This window comes from Molothrus aeneus, chromosome 6 (assembly GCF_037042795.1).
Source record: "Molothrus aeneus isolate 106 chromosome 6, BPBGC_Maene_1.0, whole genome shotgun sequence".
NCBI classification, from domain to species: domain Eukaryota; kingdom Metazoa; phylum Chordata; class Aves; order Passeriformes; family Icteridae; genus Molothrus; species Molothrus aeneus.
The window spans coordinates 12,436,026-12,460,086 of record NC_089651.1 but is presented as its reverse complement, the minus strand read 5'-3'; the positions used below and the strand labels follow the sequence as shown (position 1 = coordinate 12,460,086).

The 24,061-nt window shown below is 39.6% G+C and overlaps 1 protein-coding gene across 1 annotated transcript; it reads left to right on the top strand.

Moving 5' to 3' along the window:
• Nucleotides 1-1,565: 1,565 nt before the first annotated feature.
• Nucleotides 1,566-20,064, top strand: COPB1 (COPI coat complex subunit beta 1). The gene is made up of 22 exons (XM_066552412.1): nt 1,566-1,677; nt 4,169-4,320; nt 5,000-5,229; nt 5,871-6,040; nt 6,196-6,310; nt 6,868-6,960; nt 7,491-7,628; nt 8,573-8,692; nt 9,112-9,219; nt 9,311-9,457; nt 9,890-10,035; nt 11,054-11,150; nt 11,746-11,906; nt 12,429-12,549; nt 12,906-13,133; nt 13,313-13,492; nt 14,283-14,427; nt 15,817-15,936; nt 16,261-16,406; nt 17,624-17,713; nt 18,443-18,598; nt 19,738-20,064. Exons 2-22 carry the CDS (start codon nt 4,230-4,232, stop codon nt 19,795-19,797), a joined length of 2,862 nt encoding a protein of 953 aa, XP_066408509.1. The 5' UTR covers nt 1,566-1,677; nt 4,169-4,229; the 3' UTR covers nt 19,798-20,064.
• The last annotated feature ends 3,997 nt before the right edge of the window (nt 20,065-24,061 follow it).

The following is a 24,061-nucleotide window of genomic DNA, read 5'->3' as shown; positions in this document are numbered from 1 at the left end:
AAATGCCTATGAAACCAGAAAGTAGTCATGGAGCATTTCCCTGTGTCAGTTTGTCCCAGCTGAAAAGGCATGCGTGGTTGTGAGGCTGAAGAAGCATGAAGCTGACAACCAATTGTGGTCAGGCTTTTTGGGGGGATTTACTCAATCCCAGCTCTTTTACAATGTCAGTGTTTCTTCAGAGCCATCAGCCAGCCTTGGGGCAGAAAAGAGCTTTTAGCTCCCTGAGGGCTGAATTGGAGTAACAAAAAACCACCTCAAGTTCCCATTAGAGGTCTCCTGAGCCGAGCTATGGAATCTGCATTGCTGCTGAACCAACAGGTTCTGCAGGGCTTTGTCCCTTCAGCTTGGTCTGCACCTGGTGCTCTTTGGATTTACTGAATGCCACAAAATCTGGGACTAATAGTGACTTCCTCAGGGTCATCTGCCAGGGAAGCCCAGGGAATTGGTGCTTCCTGGGTGGGATGCTGTACTTTAGGCAAGAATGAGTTCAGTCTTTTCTATGTTGGATCATTCTAATGTAATTATTCTCCCCAATGATTGCATTGAAAATTACAAGGAACAACCTTCTGGGGCAGGCCCACAGAGGACCTGATAGCCTGCTCAGTGTACTTAAAAAAAAAAAGGCCTGAAACTTGCAGATTAATTAATAAATAGTAATAAATTATTAAACAAAAAATAACAAATCACAGTGCTGTTTTGAACAGCCTTTATATACTTACTTGAATCCATACCAATAGTTCAGTCTGAAAATAGCAAAGCAGCAGTGCCAGGGCTGTGTATTTGGTTTTTAAGCACTAGAAAAAGCTGCTTTTATTTTTCCTTTTATTTTTATATTTATTTCCTCTCTTATTTATTTCCCCCTTTACTCATTTTTGCCCTTCTTACTCATTTTCATTTTCCCCTTAATTAATTTTTCACCATTATTTATGTTTTCCCCTTCATTTATTTTACCCATTGTTTTTTTCCTTCCCCTTGCTTCCCCCTCCTTGTTTTTCCACCTCCCACTGTTTTTTTTTCTCACCCTTTGTTTCTCCCCCCACGTTGTTTTTTCTCACTCCCACTTTCCCTCCCTTTGCTTTTCCCTTATTTATTTATGCACCCTCTTCTTTATTCATTTCCCATAATCTATTTTCCAGCTCCTTACTAATTTCCCCCAATTGCTTTTTTTTCCCCACCCGTTGTTTTCTTCCCTTTACCATTTCCTAACCCCCTTTTATTGTCTTTTTTTGTTTTGTTGGTGTTGTTGTTGTTATTTATTTAATTGCTATCTTTATCTATCTATCTATCTATTTAGATCTATCTATCTATCTATCTATCTATCTATCTATCTATCTATTTATATCTATATAGCTATCTATCTATATCTGTATCTCTGTCTATCTATGGGGGGGGGGGTTTAATCTTAGTTTCGGCCGCTATTTTCCGCTGTTTTCCTGCATCCCGAGGGTCCCGAATCCGTCCGCGCGGGGCCGTGACGTCACAGGCGCCGCCCCTCCCGGCACCGCCCCTTTCCCGCGCGGCGGCGCCGCCCCTTTCGCGCTGGCGGGAGGCGTGTCCCGCCGCGGCCGCCGTACGCGCGATGTGGCTGGGGCGGGCGCGGCTCCACGTCAGCCATCGCCGGAGCGGCAGCGCCGCGGGCTCAGCTCCGCACCGGGACCGGCCCGACCCCTCCGCCCGGTACGGAGTCGCACGGCCTGCCCTCGGAGCCGCGGCCTCGCGGGGCCGGGGGGAATGGGCGGGCGCCGCTTCTCCGCTGGGCGCCGCAAGGCCCGAGGCCTCAGGGCCCCGCCGGCATGTTGCCGGTGGCCCCGGTAGGGCCCCGGGGCGCGGGCGACTGTGGGAGGGTTTGTGGCGCCGAGAGAGCTGCAGGGCTCGGGATTCGCTCAGGGGAATGGCAGGCGGACACGGGCACTGAGGGAAGTTTTGCCTCGTAGCTTAAAATGCCCGGGTTTGGAGTGGAAGTAGGAGCTGGGACAGGAAGGGAGAAATAGCCCTCAGCCGCCTGGAAATTAGTGGGGATTTTTAGCAAACGTTTGGAACACTCTGTGTTAAAGCTGTGCGACAGTAAAACGGTGCATTCTCGAGGTTTTTGGTTCATTAGGTGCCCCCGTTGCTCGGGCTCCCCGGGGATGTAGGTGGCGAGCAGGCGTGGTTTTGTCTTCCTGGGCTCTGTAAACTCTGTAACTTTCGATTCCCGTGAGTGCCGAGGTGTGGTTGCGGGTGCTCCATCCCTGGACGTGTTCGGGGCAGGTTGGATGGGGCTCTGAGCAGCCTGGTTTGCTGACGGGCAGAGGCTTGGAATGAATTCATCTTTAAAGTCCCTTCCGACCCCAACCCTTCAGTGACTCACCACAGGGGACAGAGATGTTACTGCTGGAGAGTTAAAGCAGCACCCATATCTGTGTCCGTGTGGGCTCTCAGTGTCTCTGATTTCAAGTCTTTGTGCCTTGCAAGGAGGAAAACTTGGGTGGTGGGTCTCCCTGCCAAATCTCCCAGCTCTGTGTTTCAGGAGAGTTGTTTTTCATTGCTGCTTTTCAGAGCCCAAAGTGCACTCGTTTATAATACTTCAGAGATATGTTTGACCGTGATTTTGGAAATTTCTGCAGCTGAGGTCTCTGTATGAGTAAAGAAACCTGCCCTGCTTTCACAAGGATCTGCTTTATGGTCTGTGTGAGTTGTTCTTGCAGGTGAAGGTGATGGCTGCAGGGCTTTGAGGCAGGAATTCTGGGTAACAGCATAGGGAATGTAAGCAAAAAAGGTGCTGCTGAGGCAAGAAAACAGTTGGGAAAGCCCTCTGAGATCATCAAATCCAACCTTTGACTGATCACCACCTTTGTAAACTGGAGCATGGCACTAAGTGCCATATCCAGTCATTCCCTGAATGAGTGGTTTATGGAGATATTTGTAAGCAACAGAGTTAAGGAATCTAGGCCTTAAAGTACAGAATTCATAATGGGAAGAGGAGAGTTTCTTTAAAAATTGTGTTGCAATTATTTTTTGGGGTGATTGTTGTGGTGCTGATTGATGAGTTGTTTTCTTGTGTGGAAAAAGAGACAGCAGCCCAGTTCAGCACAACTTCCCTGCTCCCTGTTTAGGGTAAGGTTCTCTGGGTGCCCATTTGATGAGAAAAGGGAGTCTCAGACTTCCAGACAATTAATATCAATAAAAGCTGATTTTTTTTGACACAATTTCTGTAGAAAGTACAAAATTGCTCATGTAATAAACAGTAACAGTTTTCTTTGGTGTACTTGTCAGTGTGGTATCACAGCATTAGCCAAGCAAGCTCAGGCTTGAGCATTTTTCTTTACTTAAGAAATAGAATAAAAAGGTTGATTTGATCCTAGATGTCTATTATATAAAGAATAAACAAACATGACAATGAGGATTGATACAACAAAAGGGTTGATTTGATCCTAGATATCTATTACACAAGGAGAAAAACAAACATGAGAATGAGAATTGAGCTTAATAGCAGAATTCATTACCTGGACTGCCAGGCACACAGCAGCTTTGATAGATCTGTAGCCTTCTTGTCCTTTTTCACCACAAAAAGACTTGGTTTCCTCATTAGTGTCTAGTGGAGACAGTAGAGTTGAGCTGATCTGATGATCCCTGGCAGGTAAAATGCTTCTCTCTTCATCTTTGTCTTCTCTCCCATCCTTGGTTTCTGCTCTCTTGGATCTCATGCTCATCTTCAAATCCTCCTGCATAGACTGATTCAGCTTGTTAATTGAGTCCAGAACTTTATCTTTTCATTTTTTTCTTTTTTCTGTGAAGTTTTTCAGCTGATTTTGCAGCTTGGGTCATTCACTTGGAGGGGCACAGGAGTGCAGGGAAGATAGTGGGGATATACAGCTGGGATCAGGGAATGACTCCAGGAGGGAGAAGCTACTGCATCCATTTGGCTTCAGTCAGGTGCCCTGACTGTGCCCAAAATATTGGAAAGATTTTGGTTTTTTTCTGTTGTGTCTGAAAAATGTCATGCTCTTTATCTTTGTGGTGCTCATAGGAATATTTTAGGGTAGCAGCAAAGCAAGAAAGCTTTTGCATGCAGCTTCTCAAGAAACCCAGCAATTCCTCCAAGGCATTAAGTCAGTTATAATAATGCTTTTGTGTTTGTTAATAAAGTCTTTTAACTTTGGGATGGTTTTGTTTGCTTGCTTTTTAGGTTGTCTGACATTTGTGTGAAAATAATTCTTCCCTTGAGAGAGCTGCTGTAACCAAGAGCCATGACTGCTGCAGAGAACGTGTGTTACACGTTGATCAACGTTCCCATGGATTCAGAGCCGCCTTCTGAAATCAGCTTAAAAAACGACCTAGGCAAGTATTGGCACTGACTGAAGGATACTCCATCTTACCTGAATTATTCTCTCATTGTGCCTTTCCTAGAGTACTGTTTACATTTTGTAAGCTAAAACAAGTCAGTTTCATGTTTATTTTCTGTTGAGTTCTGGAAGATGTCTGTTCTTCTGTTTGATGTGTTTTGACAAACTTCATGATATTATTTTATGTGCTTCAGTGTAGTCCACAGTCTCTGAAAATCTGAAATCTTTTTTTTTTTTTGAGAGTTTTAATACCTGCTTGGGCTAAGGCAGATTTGAGCAGATTTTTTTTTTGGAAGAAGCAACAAATTGTGTTGTCACTCATTCAATGCACTGTGGGGTGTGCTGGCCAAAGCAGCAGTGTTGGTATCTGATATATGTGTGACACCAGAGCACATTGTAGTATCCTGGTACAAATTTAAGCATCAAAACAGCCTTGGAATTTGAACCCTTTCAATTCCAATATATTGATCTTCTGTTTAGTCCATGAATTCCATGCTTATTTTTAAATATCTCTTGCTTCCTCTTTATCCTTTAATCGAAGTAAAGGCATGGATTTTATTGATGTGCTGTATTTCACTCCTTCAGAGGAGTTTGTGTCTTCTGACACTGAAGATCGATACTCCTGTTAAAGTAGCTGTGACATGTCAGCCTTCCTCACTTCATTTCCTCTCTAGAAAAAGGAGATGTCAAGTTGAAGACAGAGGCCTTGAAGAAGGTGATCATTATGATTCTGAATGGGGAGAAGCTGCCTGGGCTCCTGATGACCATCATACGTTTTGTGCTGCCTCTCCAAGACCATACCATCAAAAAGCTGCTGCTTGTCTTCTGGGAGATCGTGCCAAAGACCACTCCAGATGGCAGGCTCCTGCAGGAAATGATCCTCGTGTGTGATGCATACAGAAAGGTAGCCTCTTGGTTATTTCATTGCTTGTCTTCTTCTGCTGCATCTTTGTACAAGGGGTACATTTTGTGTTACTGAATAAATATAAAAATTGTTTACACTCAGCATTTCTTTCCTATCAGCTGTCTCAGTGCTTCAGAGTGGGGTATCTGCAGATAGACAGCAGACCTACTACCAAGGAGTTTTGTATTCTTTTACTGGTACAACTTAACAAAAATGTAGTACTGTTTCCTTGCCAGTGAACATTAAAGGTGAGGGGTAACATAGTTACCATCTTCGTGGCATCTTGGGACAAGCCATGGGTCATGAAAGTACAGTATTGTGGTATGTTTGGGAAACTCCTTCATAAAGATATTAAGGAGCTTAAACTTTGGGAATGGGTTGGAAAAATATAATCCAGAAAAATATCCTACAGGCTTTGTAAGTTTTATTGCACATAAATACATATTTTAAATATTAAAATTTTTAATATTTTAATTATTGTGGGGCAGCAGTGCTTTAGGAAAGGATTTCTTGAGAAAACAGTGAGGTGTCTTTGGGGATGTTGGGAACTTGTACCATGGGAGAGCTGAGTGTGGGAGAGGGTGGTAAGTGCATTCATCTGGAGAGTGTGGCATTTCAGATATGTTTCCTGTTGCTTTTAGGATCTCCAGCACCCCAACGAGTTTATCCGAGGCTCCACCCTGCGCTTTCTGTGCAAGCTGAAGGAAGCTGAGCTGCTGGAGCCCTTGATGCCGGCCATCCGCGCGTGCCTGGAGCACCGGCACAGCTACGTGCGCCGCAACGCCGTGCTGGCCATCTACACCATCTACAGGTACCACACCCACCAGCCACAGTTTTGGAGAGCTCAAATATTTGTCACTCCCTCGTGTGCTGTTAGAATTTTTATGTTTGTTTGCCTTTTCTCCTCTGTTTAATGGGCATCCTTGGGTTCTACTCTGCGCTTAATTACATTTTTTTCTTGTAAAGGAACTTTGAACATCTTATACCTGATGCTCCTGAACTGATTCATGATTTCTTGGTGAATGAGAAAGATGCAAGCTGCAAAAGAAATGCATTTATGATGCTAATTCATGCAGATCAGGTAAGGATACCTGGCCTCAAAGTCATTTGGTTTAATAATTGTAAATATGCTGGGTAACTAGACAGTAGTTTATTGGTAGTATAAACTACTTGTATTCATAAAAAACACCATGTATGGTAGTGTTAATGCTTTTGTGGGATATTTGGTACTGATAATGTAGCTCTTTAGTGCTCTCTTTATTTTAAAGGAGAATTACTCTATTTGGTGAAGGTGCTGAAAAATGTGAGCATAACCACACTGAGAAGTACTCCATTATCTGCTGGTCTAAAGCTTTTGTAGTTGCATGAGAAAGAAATTGAAGTGTCTATTAAGTGTTTTGGATTACTTGTTCTACAGGCAATTGCCTTTTGTGCCTAATTACCATTAGTTTGTCTCTCTTTTTGCCCTCTATAGACAGGATAGATGATTTTGCTCTTTAGGTCTACAGTATTTTCCTAAATTGTTGAAGCATTGCATAAAGGCTGTTTTGTATTTTGATTTTTAGCATGTGTTTTTATTTAAAATTGAACTGAGTGAGCAAACTCTGAATAACATAAAATAATTTATTCTCTCTGTAGGATCGAGCTTTGGATTATTTGAGTACCTGTATTGACCAAGTACAGACCTTTGGTGACATACTGCAGTTGGTTATTGTTGAACTAATTTACAAGGTAAAAGGGAACTGTTGTCACATTTTAAATAAATGCACGTGTTGATTTACAGAATTATATTAGACTGTTCTTAAAAAGGGATAGAATGTTGCTGGAAAAGGAATTTAGCTGGCTTGTTGTCTATGTCAGGAATATGTCACTGCTTAATAGAGCTGAATAAAACTTGTCTCTTGAAATGATAAAGAGCTCAAGTGTGCACTGTACAGAGCAGTAAGTCTCACCAGATTTGCTGTGATGGGGACAGTATTATCAGAGTGGTCTTTGTGAGCATGAGCAGGGTATCTCTTACAGAAGCTGTTAGAGGCTCTGCCCTTCCTTTTGATGGGAGATTTTAAGACTCTGTAACATTACTCAGAGTTGTTGAGAACAGCTTTTGAAATTAGATTTTTACAGCTGTGAATGACACTTCCTGTCACCAGAAAAGGTTGTCACCTTTTGGTTAATTTTCTCCTCTGTAAGGTAGTGGAGCAGGTGAGCTGTAGGATTGCTCTTTTCTTTGTGTGCCAACTGTGGATCATTCTTTTATCGAGGTCTGTCACGCGAATCCCTCGGAGAGAGCTCGGTTCATTCGCTGCATCTACAACCTGCTGCAGTCCTCGAGTCCTGCAGTGAAGTATGAGGCTGCAGGTACTCTGGTTACACTCTCCAGTGCACCCACAGCAATCAAGGTATGAAAGTGATGTTTTCAGCTCTTCAGTAGCTTCTAGTGCACTGAGGTGAACTGCTGCATGTTGATACTTGGGAGGGAAGGTTTTAGTAACATGGGCTGTGCAACACTTCTCATGTGAAACACTGTCTTCAAGTATCTCTTAGAACTGGTCATAAAAAAGACTGAGCAGACCTGGAGCTTGTGGATTTCATGTCACTTTGGTAGGGCACAAGCTTGAATACTGTGCAGACTGTTGGACCAACTTAAAATCTACTTGGCCTAGTTAGCAAAGCAGACCACAGCTAAAGATTTCAGAGATTGGATGAAATTTTTTACTCATGAATGTCACTCATTTCGGAGCAGGGTAGAAGCATAAAGCAGTGAAGATTCATGTTGATTACTGATTGGGGTTCTTAGTTTTGTATTTGTACAGCTGATTATTGAGGATCACTTTGAAATTTTGAATTTGTATGGAAGTTTAAAAGATAGATCATGCATAGATTTATAGCATTGTAAATAGTAGTTTCCAAAGGTCAGGGGAGAGTATGAATTCCAGCATTCTTGGTTTGGCATACTCATTTTTTAAGTAGACACACTGTACATAGAAGCTGTCATTAAAACCTAATCTTGGTAGGCTAATACTGCCAACTCTTTTAAGTTGGTTTTCATGCCCTGTTGCATATTTCACAGCTGACCCAAAGCATGTCAGATCACCTATCTTACATCTGTCTTTGAATTGAAGTCAAGTCTGTGTACTGTAAGCTGATGCCATTGTGAGCCTTCATGTGTGATTTTTGTAACATAGTGAACAAAAAATTTTAAAGTCTGTTTCTCAGGTTAATTTCTGTGCCAGCTCTGAGTAGCTGCTTTAATAGTAAAATAGGAGTCTTTTCCTCAATTTCAAAATTTTCCAGTTTATCCTCTTCATGACTTAAAAAATGGTTTTGATCCTTTTAATTTTAGGCTGCTGCCCAATGCTACATAGATTTGATTATTAAAGAAAGTGATAATAATGTGAAACTGATTGTCTTGGATCGGTTGATTGAGTTGAAGGAGCATCCCTCCCACGAACGAGTGTTGCAGGTATGTGGGCTGTCTCTTTTCCTGCAAGCCTTAGGAAAGAAAAGCCTTCAATAACAAATCTCCCAAGTTTTTGCAGTGTATGGGGAGAAGAACTTCTGAAGCTTCAATTTCCTGTTGGTATGTTTTTGAACATATATTGGATGGACTTCTATGTTTATGACTTGGCTGCTTTCATTGTCTGCATAAGAATTAACAATGACAAATGCTGTCCTGGTTGTAAGGTTTAATGGTGTAGCTACATAAGAGACTTCTGTGTAAATGTATTAAATGAACACTGAGAAGTTCTAATGCCTGCCTCTTGCTTGTCAGTACCTCATATGTTATGTATTCAGAAAGGCTCATTGAGGACTGAAAATTAGAATTGTATGAAGAGGAAGCAATTTAAAATGGCAAAATACTTTACTTTGTTATTGTTTCAGGATCTAGTTATGGACATCCTCAGAGTGTTGAGCACCCCAGATCTAGAAGTGCGCAAAAAGACCCTTCAACTGGCTCTGGATCTTGTGTCTTCAAGAAATGTGGAGGAGGTAAATTATATGTGCTTTTGATTCATTACACTATTTTCTTTCTTTTGAAAAATGTCACTTTTTAAAAAAATTGATTTGATGTTTTCTGCAGCTTGTGATTGTTCTGAAGAAGGAAGTGATTAAAACTAATAATGTGACAGAGCATGAAGATACAGACAAGTACAGACAGCTCCTGGTTCGGACACTGCATTCCTGTAGTGTTCGCTTCCCAGACATGGCTGCAAATGTTATTCCAGTGGTATGCAAATATTTCATTATATTTTCATTACATGTGTTACACCTATACCCAGCACCTGCAGAATTGCTGGAGCTGAGATGTTCCTAATAGCGGCCTCATAATGAACCTCACAAGGACCAATGCTATTTTTAGTTCCTAAAGAAACATAGGACTTTTGATGCTGTAATTTTTTGTTTTTCTGAGACTGTTATGATATTTTTGAAGAACATGAGGTGAAGAGGACCTTTAAAAGTGCAATAATTTGTATCACTAGAAAAACAGTTTGGGAATGTGATAATTGGTACGTGTTTGGAATGTACTTAAGGTTTGACTTCTGTTTTTTTTCACTGGAGATACATAAGGAGTTTTATTTTTCTGAACATAGAAGGGAAGTATTATTGTACAAACTTCTCTGTGCTGCTGTTTGTGCTGATGTTCAATCTTTTGTGGCAGCTGATGGAGTTCCTTAGTGACAACAACGAAGCGGCAGCTGCTGATGTCCTGGAGTTTGTGCGGGAAGCGATCCAGAGATTTGAAAACCTCAGACCTCTTATTGTTGAGAAGATGCTTGAAGTCTTTCATGCTATTAAATCTGTCAAGTGAGTCCAGAATATGATATCAAACAGACTTGGGAGCATCTGTGGCTCACTTGCATTGAATGTATATTGTCATTAAATATGTACCAAAATCCACGTTACCCACACAGAATGACTCTGAGCCTATATATTTTGAGGTAGAGGATTTCTAGGTACAGCTTTCTTTTTGCCTATTTGTGCAAGAGGTAAATTGGGCATTTGTTGCATTGAATAAATGCAAAATGAAATAAATTCAATTTTCATTTCTGTAATGCATTTGATAATTGTAATTCCCCTTGCTAGGATGTAGTGTTGTTGATGAAGGCAAAGATAAAGTAATATGTTTATTAAAACAGAATTCCTAAGAAATTTGCACTTGTAGGCAACTGGAAATACTGAACATTTATTAGAAAGCCTAATCTAACATAGACTGAGCTTTACAAAGTATAAAGCTATTTTAGTACCTTTCAGGGCTCTAAAAACTTTGCTTGCTGATGGATTTGTAAAGGTTAAGTCATATGAGAACTTCTCTGTGTCAGAAGAGCACTCTGTCATTCTCCTAATACACAGAAAACTCTGAATCCCATCTCCATTGTAATCTCATTAAGTGGGGGGAAGAAATCCTCTGAAGCTTTGCTATTCTTTTCCTAATCTTCATTCTTGTTCTGGTTTTTCATTTTCTCCTGTATAATGGAAAAATTAGTTTGTCTCAGTTAAATGGAGAATTTAGAGCTGACTTTATTCACATGCAGTGGAGTATTTCATTATGATCACAATGAAACTTAATTTTGTGTATTTCAGGTTTAACACAGATGGAAATAAATATGTAGCAGAGGATATATCTAATTTGATGTAGTTTCTCGTGAGTTTACTGAGGCTTAAAAGATAATTGCTTTTGATTTAATTTGCTTTTGTCAGTTGTGTCCTTCTGAGTTTGTCAAGACTGGCCTTTACTACCTGATAAATCACTTTAAATCACTTTTCTTGGTGCTAATTTGAGTATATCACAAAAGCATGATTTAAATTACTGTTCTTGTCTCAGGATTTATCGAGGAGCATTATGGATCCTTGGAGAATATTGCAGCACAAAGGAGGATATACAAAGTGTAATGACAGAGGTTCGCAGATCACTCGGAGAGGTGTGTATGTTTTGGGCTTTTTGTGTTTCCTGGCTCTTTGTGGTTTTTCCTGCCATTATGCAGTGGGTTTTCTAAGAAAAGGTATTTTAGAAAGATCAAGTAAGATGCAACAGTGTACTGGGGACTTGTGATGTCTAATGGCATTTGCACAGAAAATCTTAAGCAAAAAGTGGTCAGGGTTTTGAATTCATTACTCATTTTTTTCAAGTAGCATACTTGAGCTGAGAATAAGTGATATCTGTTACAAGAAAAGTTGGGAAATTCCTTATTTCAGAAAATTATGGCAGCTTTAAGATATGATTTAATTATATCCAGTAGCAAAGAAGAAGTGCTTTAAGTCTGGCTTCTTCTGAGAGAAAGGTTTCTCTGCCAAAATCTAGTTCATCAATGAGAGCTTTATTGCATGTGTAGGAAGCTTCTGTGTGTATTTCAATATCTGCTTATTTCCTCAAATTCTTCCCAAACCGATGCACTGTAGCTGACCTTTTGGTGATAAAAACCTCAGAAATGCAGATAATTTTATTAAGACCTGCAGAACAAAAATGTATTTTTTATTTTAATTGTAACAGCTGCTTCCTGCTCCTCCTATTTCTAGATCCCAATAGTAGAATCTGAAATCAAGAAAGAAGCTGGTGAGCTCAAACCTGAAGAAGAGGTGTCTGTGGGTCCAGCCCAAAAATTAGTGACAGAGATGGGCACTTATGCAACACAAAGTGCTCTTAGCAGTTCCCGACCTGCCAAAAAGGAAGAAGACAGGTATTTGTGATTTCATGCTTGGCCAGGAATGACTTGGTTAATTTTTATCTTTGTTTATTTGAGTGGTGTTATCTGTCATACAGAGTTCAGTGGTTGAGGGAGTTTGCTGTTTTAATCCTAGCTAGATAGAATAGGAAGTTGCCTGATTGCTTAGGATTTGTAATCAAAGCTTACTGTATAAGTAAGTGCTTTATTAATTATGATGTCCTGAATTCTAGTTGATTTTTTTACGTATAAAGTTCTCTCTGGATACAGAGATAGTGCCTTTAGATTAAAATATTTTCTTCCCTTTATATCACCTTGCACTCCGACACCTCTCTCTCCCTAGTCCACATGGAAATGACTGTGGTGACTTGTGAAAATCTCTGTATCTAGAAGATTACATTGAGAAGGAAAAAACTCAACCTTGTGAGGTGTTTCAAACTTGTTTTGCTTGTACAGTATGAAAGTTAAGGTATCAAGAGAAGTAAGCTGAAGATTGTAATCCAAAAGTAGTTTTCTGAGGATTATTTGTCTTTGCAGACCTCCCTTACGAGGATTCTTGCTGGATGGAGATTTCTTTGTTGCAGCTTCCCTTGCTACAACTTTAACCAAGATTGCTTTGCGTTATGCGTCCCTAGTTCAGGAAAAGAAGAAACAAAATGTGAGTCATCTCTTGTGTTTTCACATTTAAGGAATAGCTGCTTTTTGCCTCTTTTCTTTTCAAAAGATATGCAAAATGGGTTAAGTCCAAAGTGAAGTGCCAGTTATGTGATTGGATAATAATGATAGTTTGGATCACAAACAGGACCTGCTGCTTTCCAGCCATTCTATCTAGACAGTCTCTAAATCATTCTGCTTGGTTTCAGATAACAAGTACTAAAAAACTAAGTAATCTGTTCAGAGATGTTATGATTTGATTAATATGCACCTTTTCCTAAATAAGTCAGAAGTCAACATCTCTTTAAAGCTGTGGAAAAAGCAATAACCTTTTTCTATTCTCTTTGTGCCCCTTCTCAGTCCTTTAATGCTGAAGCAATGCTGCTGATGGCCACTATTCTCCACTTGGGAAAGTCTTCTCTTCCCAAGAAGCCAATTACAGATGATGATGTGGATCGTATCTCGTTGTGTCTGAAAGTGTTGTCAGAATGTTCTCCTCTCATGAATGACATTTTCAACAAAGAATGCAGGCAGTCCCTCTCTCACATGCTGTCAGCCAAGCTAGAAGAGGAGAAACTTTCCCAGAAGGTGAGCTGTTATCAGTGAGTAACCATGAACACCTGGAGTTTTTACAGGTGTTCACATCCAAGCTGGTCCCAGAAATGTCACCATTTGACTCTGTGTAGGTCAGCCATTATTTGACTGTTTTTCTGTGCTAAGGAATGGAATTCACTGTGAATTCTTGAATTATTACTCTCTTCCTGCAGAAAGAATCTGAGAAGAGGAATGTGACAATTCAGCCAGATGATCCCATTTCCTTCATGCAGCTTACTGCTAAAAATGAAATGAGCTCAAAAGAAGACCAGTTCCAGCTTAGCCTTCTTGCAGCAATGGGAAACACACAGAGGAAAGAAGCTGCTGATCCTCTTGCTTCCAAACTTAATAAGGTAGTGGGAAATCAGTGCTTTAATTGTATACATGGGATCACTTTGGGAATTGCAGACTGGAACTGATGAACCAGACTATGCTGCTTGATTGGGAAGACCCAGTTATATCCTGATCAGGAGAAACAGAAAAGGACTTGTGCTTTTAGTTGTTACCTACTCAAATGGGGAGAGGAAGAACAAAAAGGAGACTGGGAGAGTACTAAGCTGGTGGAATGTGGAGAAGAAATTAGGGTTTGCTGCTTTGAAACCCCAATAAAGTTCATGGGGAAGGGAGCAAGGTTGCCAGAAGTGATTAAGATCTCCTTTCTTTGGCTGCTGTATCCTATTGCCAAGTGCAATGCATCCTTATTTCACTCTTTATGCCTTTTTTTTTCTGTAGATTAGCAGAACCTGCTGAGGAAGTTTAAAGAGAAGAAATCACTTGAGTAATTCATTAGTTAAGAATTAAACTCCCAGACTTTGAAAGACTGGGTGAATTCTTTTTGATGTTTAAAATTACCTTTTCATATTAAGTCAGCATTTCTTTGTGCTGCTGATCATCTTAAGAATAAATGGCATTACAGTTCATATTTTGGGAACTTATTAGTTCAGAATGCATTTTGTCTGGAGAGGGTTTATAATTGCAGTGTGTATCCAAGGGGACATGTGAAGGAAGGCAACTTGTTTTGGAGGCTTATATTAAAGAATAATCAATTTAAGTGCACTTTATTCTCATTTTTTGTCATTGTTGGAATGATTCTGTGTTTTAAACTGCTTTCTGAGGAGGTGAATCCCTTGGCTTGTGTGACAGGTCACTCAGCTGACAGGTTTCTCAGACCCTGTGTATGCAGAAGCCTATGTCCACGTCAATCAGTACGACATCGTGCTGGATGTGCTCGTGGTCAACCAGACCAGTGACACCCTGCAGAACTGCACCCTGGAGCTGGCCACGCTGGGTAAGGAGGGCTGCATGCTGCAAACAAAGCAGCTCTGAGCTTCTGGGAACTGGGCATTACCCTGCTGTGAGGAATTCCTGAAACACTTCCAAGTGAATGCCTTTAAAAATATACTGGTTTAAATATTTGGTGGAAGTTTGCATGTGTTAACAATGCAATCTGATGATATAAACCATAGTCAGATTTTATCACTAAAAACATAGTATTCCATTTCCCCCTCTCCTTTTTTGCCTGAGATATAGACAGGTTTTTGGTGTACTTATTTTTCGTTGTGCTGCTACCATAGACGGGAAAATAAAAATAGGTCAAAATCCCAACTGGTATGGAGCAGAAAACCATCTGCCCTAGGTGGTTTTTGCACTCAGCCTGAAGTGTATAAATACTGCATTTCCTCAACTGAAACCATTCCCTGTACCAACAGCTGTACCAGAGTCTTGCTTGGACAATACTGAGGCTTCATTAACTTCTCTTAGAGGAGTCACTGGAGCAGATAATTCAAGAACAGTAACCAGTTTCTTATTAGCTGTCCTCTGCTTTGGCAGTCAGGAGCTGAAATACATTTGCAGTATGCTAGGAGACTCACATTATGTACTTTTCACTATTGTAGACATGACTGGAGGGGCATAACCTTTCTTCTAAAATCTTGTAAATCATTTGATGAGACTAACAATGGAAATAAATCAAATGGAGGCATTATTTAATAGGTTGTATTTTTTATTTGTCAGCTCAGTAAAGTGGAATTCTGTATTTCCCAGCTGATGTACTGCAAAAGCTGACTTGAGGCATCACTCCCATGTGTGGAGCTCATGCTGTTCATGCTGTGTTCTCAAGTTGCAGTTGAATAGAACTAAAGAGTCTTTCCAATTGCTTGCTGAAGGATTAGTAAAAATGCATCCCTTAGTGTTTCCTTGGAGCAATTATATTCAGAATCAAGGGAATATTTTGACCTTTTTGTAAATAGCTTGGTGCCTGTAGTGCTGGACATTGTACTTTGGATTTGAGGCACTTGACTATAGGGTTAGGCCTTATGATGATGTCAGTGATTAAAATACAAGGTAGAATTAACCATTTCCTTGTTAAAAATGAATACAAAACTCCATCCAAAGCCCATTTAATTCAGTATTTGCATTTGTTTTCAGTGGGGTTTGGGTGAACACAGCAATATTTTAACTGAAATTCGTATATAATATAATTTCTCTTGCAATTAGGAAACTGTAAAAAAAAATAACAACCAATTCCAAATCAATTATTATTTTTATGGTGGTGTTTAGTGCAGCTCTATAGATGCAAAAATTGAATGACAAGAAAATAAAAAGCTGTTGTTCAGAAGCTAAGCTCATTGTATACTGCTAGTGTTCCCTGATTTCATCTCCATATTTCTTTACACAGGTGACTTGAAACTTGTGGAAAAACCATCTCCTCTGACACTTGCTCCACATGATTTTGCAAACATTAAAGCCAACGTTAAAGTCGCTTCAACAGAAAATGGAATCATTTTTGGTAATGTTGGTAAGTAAACAATTTCAGTGTGCAAAATTAACATGAATGTGTTTCATTTTTAACTGCTTAATGAGTTCAAAAAGAAGTAAAACCCTTCATACTGGGAAAAGAAATTAAATTACAATGTAAGAATATTTTGTGATGATTTAAAAAAAAACCTGCATCACTGCTACTTAAAACCATTGTAGAATGTGCTACCTTTAGCATGATTGTCAGCATGAGATTGAGCAAGGGTTGACTGTTGTTAACTGGCAGATGGTAGCTCAGCACCCTTATTAAGTGCAAATTCACTTTTTGGACCATTCAGAAATGGTTTTGTGTGTTCTCTTGCAGTGTACGATGTCTCTGGAGCAGCCAGCGACAGAAACTGTGTGGTTCTCAGTGACATTCACATTGACATCATGGATTACATCCAGCCTGCTTCCTGTACAGATGCTGAGTTCAGACAGATGTGGGCAGAATTTGAGTGGGAAAACAAAGTTAGTTTTGGGGATTTTTTTGTCTGTTACTTTGTTGATGAGATAGAATTCTGTCTCTTGTTCTACAGCAGCTCATTACAGCAGCATTATTTATTGCCACATAAACCTCATTCAACATCCTCATTGGATGTTTGCCTCAAGTAGCTTATTCTCTTACAGCTATCTTATCAGTTTCACAAGCTTAGCAATGCAATAAGTGGGGGTTTGGCTTGCAAAAGAGGTTGTGTGCATTGAGCTTTACCTCCTGTGTGGAAGCTGTCCAAGTTGACTGGTGATTGCTGTGTATTTTGGCTCAAAGGTGAGATGGCAACAAGTGTAAGTTTATGCTGAGGCTGCAGAATTACTGGTGCTGCTCAGCCTCTCCAGTTCTAATCACATTGTCTTGTGGGTTGCAGGGGACCTTCTAAAGGCTGTTTAGTCCAGCCCCCTGCCTGGGACACAGGAACATCTTTCTTTCACCTTGCTACTATGCAGTACAGCTGTAGCATAAAGTTCTGGGTGCTGTGTAAGACCAGCAAGACAGTGATTACACTTCATAGTAACTAGGGTGCCCAAACCTAAAAAAAGGGCTTAATGGAGATGATATCATATAAGAATGGGAGATACTTTGCATGAACTGTAGCCTTGTGTGGTACATAGGTGTGCTCACTTGGGACTAGATTTAAATACCTCAGGGGGAGCTTGTGCACAGTACATTGTAATAGATGATACATGAAGCCTTAGTAGTTTGTAAACTCCTCCTAAGAGAGATGTTAAAAAACAATTTAAATAAGGAACATAATATGCAATATGATAAAGCCAAGGAAGCCCAGAGAGCTTTGTTGCTAGAAGGGGAAGATGAAAGGAATCTTTATCACTGGTTGAAAGCAAACTTTGGACTAGGTATTGCTTTTTCATGTTCTGGCAATGTGTAAACTGTATTCACACAAGGAGTCCACTGTTTGCTATACTGTCCACTGTTCAACAGAGTATCATATTCACCCAATAGGTTTTAGAAGAGAAACCATGGTAATAGCATGAAATTTTCCATCTTAACAAGTGGAGGGTAGGAGGGGAAGAGTTCCTGTGATGCCACCACATAGTGGGAAGTGCATGCAGATTACTGAGTGTGCTGTTCCTCAAGGAATAATGTGGAAGTGATCTCCTTTATAGAGCCCTGAAGAAGAGATTTCAGAAATACCTGAGTAATTAAAGTAATTTTTTTTTCCTTCTTGAAGGTAACAGTGAATACAAATATCATTGATTTAAATGAATACTTACAGCACATACTGAAGTCAACCAATATGAAATGCCTGACTCCAGAGAAGGTGAGTTATTTCTTGGAGAGTTTTAGATAACTTTTTTAGTTCCTGTGCTTTATGACTTAATTTGTTCAATATTTGTTGTTAATATTCTTAGAAATGCCTGCTTACAAAATGAAATAGTAGATATACCTCAAAGCTTTTACTCTGAAATGAATAAAAACAGATAAATGTTACCAAAATTCTCTGTTGTCCCAAGGTGGAAAATCAGAATATCCATTTTGATTTATAGTACCTAAGCTGCAGCATAGACTTGATGGGACCATCTGTTGACATAAAGGGGGTTTTTAGTAGCTCCATATTTCTTCCTCTCTGACAAAATTTACCTTTATTTTGCCAGTTTAGCCTTCTTGTTGTAAAGCAAAACAAATATATAGAATAGCTACTTGCTGTTAAAATACAGCATGTATGATAGCTATTAGCTATTACATGTATAGTAACCAAACTAAGTATAGTAGCTATTTAGCTTCTTTGCCATCTTGCTGTTGGTTAAAACAAACCATAAAATGCCCTCCTGCCTTGTCTTGAGGAATTCTATAGACTGCATAATTCCCAATATGAATTTTAGAAAAAGGCCACCACTGTTTCCCTGCATGATTCCCACATTGCAAAAGATTGCACATTAAGAAAGAAGTGTAAACGTGACACGTTGATAACTGCCTAGAGAACTTAGGGTGAACTAAACTGTGTTCAGAGGATTTTGGTCTTTTAAGGGTTCCCATGTGCTTTCCCTAGGCCCTTTCAGGCTATTGTGGCTTCATGGCAGCCAATCTTTACGCCCGTTCCATCTTTGGGGAGGACGCCCTGGCCAACGTGAGCATTGAGAAGCCGATTCACCTGGGCCCGGAGGCGCCTGTCACGGGCCACATACGCATCCGGGCCAAGAGCCAGGTATGGGGCTTGCCATCCTCACCCCTTTAGGGCAATGTACCAAGCACTCCTAAGCATCTACAGATTTTCTACAGTCCTTTCTCCTGGTGTGTTGCCATAAAATTGGCCTTTGCACCAAGGTGTCCCAATTTTGTCCGTAGTGCTGCAAATAGGATGTTATATTTTATGGGCTTTTAAATAAAGAGCAAATATGCCCCAGGGTGACATGATGTTTTTCCAACCAAATTGCACGTTTCAATGTCACACAACAAGGAAATTTTATGCATGTGATTGCTCTTCACTGATTCTTTTTAAAAGCAACAAAAGAAAATCCCAGGGTTTTTAGTAGGAGTATTTTCTGTAGATATATGTGTCTGCTTTGGATTTTAGAGTTTCTACCTCCCATCTAAAAAAAAGACTGGGATTTGGGATAAATAAAGCAAAACACCAGTGTAAAAGAGAATTATTTTAAACAGTGTTCAATAAAGGAGTACCTGAGAGTTTTCATATACAAGAAGACATTTTGTTTATGTGATGTCACTACTAAGATTTTGGTCTGGTTTAAATTAAAGTTTCTGATAAGTTACAGTGCCATTTTTACATAAGACTGCATTCAATTACATGTACCAGCATGGTTTCATCTTGAAATCATTGTGCTATTGAATATGTGGATTTATTCATGCAGTTTCTTTTGATGGTTCTTCAGTTTTTGTGCAATATTAATCTGGCTCTGTGATTAAATAATTTTCCATAGCTGTGGTACACTGAGTGTACTGGTATCAGCACTGGGACTTTCAACAGTTTAATTTCAGTAGCTGGACAGGCAGTTGTCATTTCTCCCTGGTAGTCCTCTTTCAATTGGTGGGAGGTCAAAAGCTTACAATATGTTTTAGTCTTTTGCTTTTCAAATGGATAACACATGTAACAGTTGCCAGCTCAGTTAAGTTTCATTGTCTAAATAATATATGTAGACCTAACCTTTACCTAGTGATAAGGAAGTGAGCACTATGAAATGTACAAAGAAGTGAGCAGCTAGGAATTTCCATGCCATTGATTTAATAGATTTCTATATATGGAACTTCCATTTTAATATAGATGAGATAAAGTTCTTTTCAAGTGAAGTATTTGTGTCATGATTGTTGTTTTCCTTTTACTTACAGGGAATGGCCCTGAGCCTTGGAGATAAGATCAATCTGTCTCAGAAGAAGACAAGTTTATAAATTTTACCTAATGTCTTTTCAAGTCTTTTACAGTTTAACCTTAGGTATGTGGCTTTTGGGATCCAGAACATCTTATATTCTTCAGTGTTCTGTAATTGTAGAAGCCAAGCTGAAAGCATTCCAGCAGATAATTTATAGGTTCTCCATGATTGATATTGGGCAAATTTTAAATCTCCAGGTTTTTTTTTTCTTTGTCCTGGAAGTCATGTTTTCTTTGTCTCTAATATATACTGATGCTCACAGTACAATAAACAAGTTATACCAGTACTGTTTTGTCTGTAAATAATAATTTCTGTATTATCTGATCAGTGTTGTCCAGGGGTACTTGGATACTCTGAAGAAGTTGCAGTCTGTAATAGCTTCAGTGTTTGCAATAATGACTAGGTCTGAATATGTGAATGTGTTCATGATTCTTAAAATACTTTGGTAAACCTAGGAGAATATAAATTTGCCAACTAAATTAAAGGCTGTATATTCTAGATGGTAATGTAATAACTTGGCAGAGACAAGCTTGTAGTATCAAAAAAGAGACTGGCAAAATTCAGCCCTTTCCAGCAAGTTGTAGAACCTTAAACTTTGTTTCTGAAGTGCTTTCCTAGCAGTGTTATCCTGAGTAACATAACATTGCTGGTGGTGTTCTTATTTTTCAGTTACTGTGGAACAGACATCCAAGTGCAGCATTAAAGCTGTAGCAGCATAAGCAGTTTTTCAGTGAATGCAGCCATTGGCCATGTGTGTGAGCTCAGGAAGGAAAGATTCAGACTCATTGTGAGCTTGCCATGAATTGAACTATGTTGAAAAGGAAGAGTTGTGAGTGCAGGTCAGGTCAGGATGTTGAAGTGAGTTAACACCATTTGGCTACTAAATCTTATGCGAATTAGCAGTGGATTAAAACATATTACCATAGAGTGAAAATACTGTCAGCTGTATTCAGCATTAATTCTGAATTTATTAAATTGTTGCGAGCAATTGCTTCTACAGAAGAGTGTCCAGAGCCAGCAGTGCTCTTCCAGTTGGCTGAAAGTCCTGCTGCTGGATTTCCACAGCTGTGACCTGTTCCAGAAGGACAGAGAAAATATTCCATGTAGCTGATTCCCAAAACATTTCAGGCCTTAGTGATGAAAATACCTTTTTTTCATTCTGAATAAGCACAAGGAGCACACATGTAAATTGTGAAATGAAATAGTTAGGGCTGCAGTATTTTATCTGGCTAAAGGATGGCCCTAGAAGTGCAATGCAAAACCTGAACATGGTTTTGCTGAATTACCTATTTATTTTTCATGTTTTGAAATCCCTGTTTGGTTCTGTCATTGTTTTGTTTTTTAGTGAAAGCTCTAGCTTGTGAATAACATGATAGCAGCAAGAGCTGAAGCTCTGAGTATGCAGGACTGCCTTGTTAATGTCCTTATGTCTCTGCCCACAGCAGCTGTATTCCTTTCTGGGAAGTTACTCCAGATTCACAAGGATATAGTAGAGATAATCAAATTCTGATCTTAACTGTTCAATACTTCATAATTTGGGGGTGAGGGGTGCTGATGGGAGAAAACCATTAGGAGTATGTTGTATGGGATCTCCTGGGAAATTCCATGAATATCAGTGTGTTGCTCTGGGGTGAGCGTGGGGGATCTCTTTCTGCAGTCACTTAACGCCAAACCAAGGTAAAAGAAAATCCTAGGAGTCCAATGGATGGTTTAATCTCTTCATGAAGACACTGTGAGTTGTAAGACACTAACAGAGACTGAATCACAGCTCTGTGGGCACTGACTGGTTTGGATGAGATGAATTTGTTGACCACAGCCAAGGAAAGGATGCTTTTGGAGAAGGAGAATGACTTCCAGTGTGTGTTATCCAAGCCATGCCTCAGTCACAATCTGCTCTCACCGGAGAATAGAAAAACATCCTGGCACATGGAGACATCCATATTTCAAGTGGCTCTTAGTCAGCTGGGAGGGGAACATAATTTTGTTTGGGATATTTTTTTGCTGTCAGGATTTTATGGAAGGACATGGAAACATCTGTGCAGCAGAAGCTGCCATGACTTTGGGATTCATTTTCCACCTGCCATGCTTTCCAGTAGCTCTTCTGCAGAATTGGTTTTGTACAGACATTTTCATTGGTGGCATGCATTTTTTTCAGTAGCCTGAAAACTAAAAATGGTAGATCTATGTTTTCATGTCTATGCTTCAGAGATGAAATTCCCTTCTTTTATACATCCATCCTATTGTGTTCTGGCTAAGCTTTTGCTCAGCAGCTCAGGTAACAAATTGCTTCTGGTCTTGTGCATACAAAGAAATATCATGCACAGACCATCATTCTTCAGGAGCCACTTGCAGCTTTTTCACTGCAGTAAAAGCTGGTGTACAGCTGTGGCTCTGAATTGTTCCAAACTTGGTATCAGAAGTTGCTATACCCCATTTTCTGCACAGCAGTGTGTATTGCATACTCTGTGCTAGGGTTAAGGGAGTGTTATTCCACTGCTCTGATTTCAGAAACTTCTATAAGAACAGGAATAAATTACCAGGAGGAGTAAATGGAGCAAAAAAAGCTTGCTGCTTTTCCATTAAAAGTTTTAGAAAGTCATTGCAGGATGCAGTATTAGAATAGCAGGAAGCCAGTTTGTACTATGTCCCTGCTCCTGGTGTCCCATCTGCCAGGAATCAGGGCCAGGTTTCTTTATTCAGGGCCTCATGAGGATTTGTATTTCTGTTTTATTTTATGTATTGATTATTTAGATGCTAACATGAGAAGCAGGAATGTTTACCTGAGGACAGGCAGATGTGGGCCCCTCTTATTTGGGAGTCAAATAAGACTTGGGGCTCATCCTAACAAAACATTAATAGAAAGACTGGATTTATACGAACTTTATAGGTAATATAAAAAAATAAATTAAAAATCAGGTCACAGAGGAACTTGATTTGTGCACTGACCTTCAGAAAGGTTTGTAAGTGGTTCTGTAAAGGCAGCTTTATGCATCTCTGAGAAATGTGAAGACTTGTGTGAGGTCTCTGTTGTGTGCTTTTTGGCACAAAGCTGCAGCTGAAACACTCAGTCACTTAATCCTAATTGAGCAGCACCCAGCACCAATTTAAAGCATTTTATAAATTCTTCTACGTTTTCTTATGTTGTTACACCAGGGGGTGCTGTCTTGCAACTGATAAATTTTCGGAGGTTCTTTTTTTGTTGTCTTTTTTTTAAAGTGTTAATGAAGAAAGTAAAGGATCTGGTGCCGGGGTGTGCTGCAAGTTTTGTCATATAAGCAGTAGGGAGTAATTTTGGCCCACTCTTGGGGTCACTTTCCATTGGTTTTTGTATATTTTTAGGTTGCCTAGCTAAGTGTAAGCAGTGCACACCAATTCACAGCTCAGATTACTAATACAGTACATCTGTTCAAACACTGCCTTGTCTCTAGAGATTTTACTTTTCTAAAGCACAGTGAGATAGATTTGGCTGTGCACAGCTGGCCTAGGGAGGATCTCCCATTTGAGAGACATGAAAATGAATTCACTAAGAAAGGGATCTAGGTATAATATAAGAAATTCTAGCTGTAACTTTGCCTGTACATTTGTAATACTAACCTAGGCCATTTTCTGTTTGAGCAAAGTCATAAAGTATCCACTGCATTTCACTAGATATTTCTTTGGATTTTTTTGGTATATATTCTGTAACTTGTGATTTTAACTTTTTCTAAATTCTTTGTATATTTTATTTTATTTCATCAGTGATCCACAATTGTTAAGAATAGAATAGAATTGCTACCAAAATGTAATTTCTTTTGTTTTGAAAGATGAGAGCATAATTCTTCCAGCTATAGATTGTAGGTATTTTATAATTTGATTATAGAGTACAAATATTTTATGTATATACAAGGTAGCTATTTTATACTTGTCTAAACCAGTTTCTTTAGACAGGTACAAGATCTGCAGTTTCTGTGGCTTGTAAGTGCCTATTTTTCTCTTTCTTTCACTGAAATTTCATTTAGGAGAAGCAGAACATACTGAGCTTATTGTTACCCTGGCCCCAGCTCAGAAGCAGTGTTAGTGGGTCTCACTGTTCCTGCATCTTATTCACAGTGGTTTTCAGGTTTGGTGGTGTTTCAGGTCTTTCCTGTAATAGCTGATCAAAATCTGCCACAGCAGATGGTCACACTACATCTTTTCACTAAAGATGTGGTCTCTTCTTTTTCTAAGGTCTCACAGGACTAGAAAGAGTTGTAAGAATTTTCTCATGCTTCTGATTTTAGTTACGTCCAAAGTTTGGAGATAAA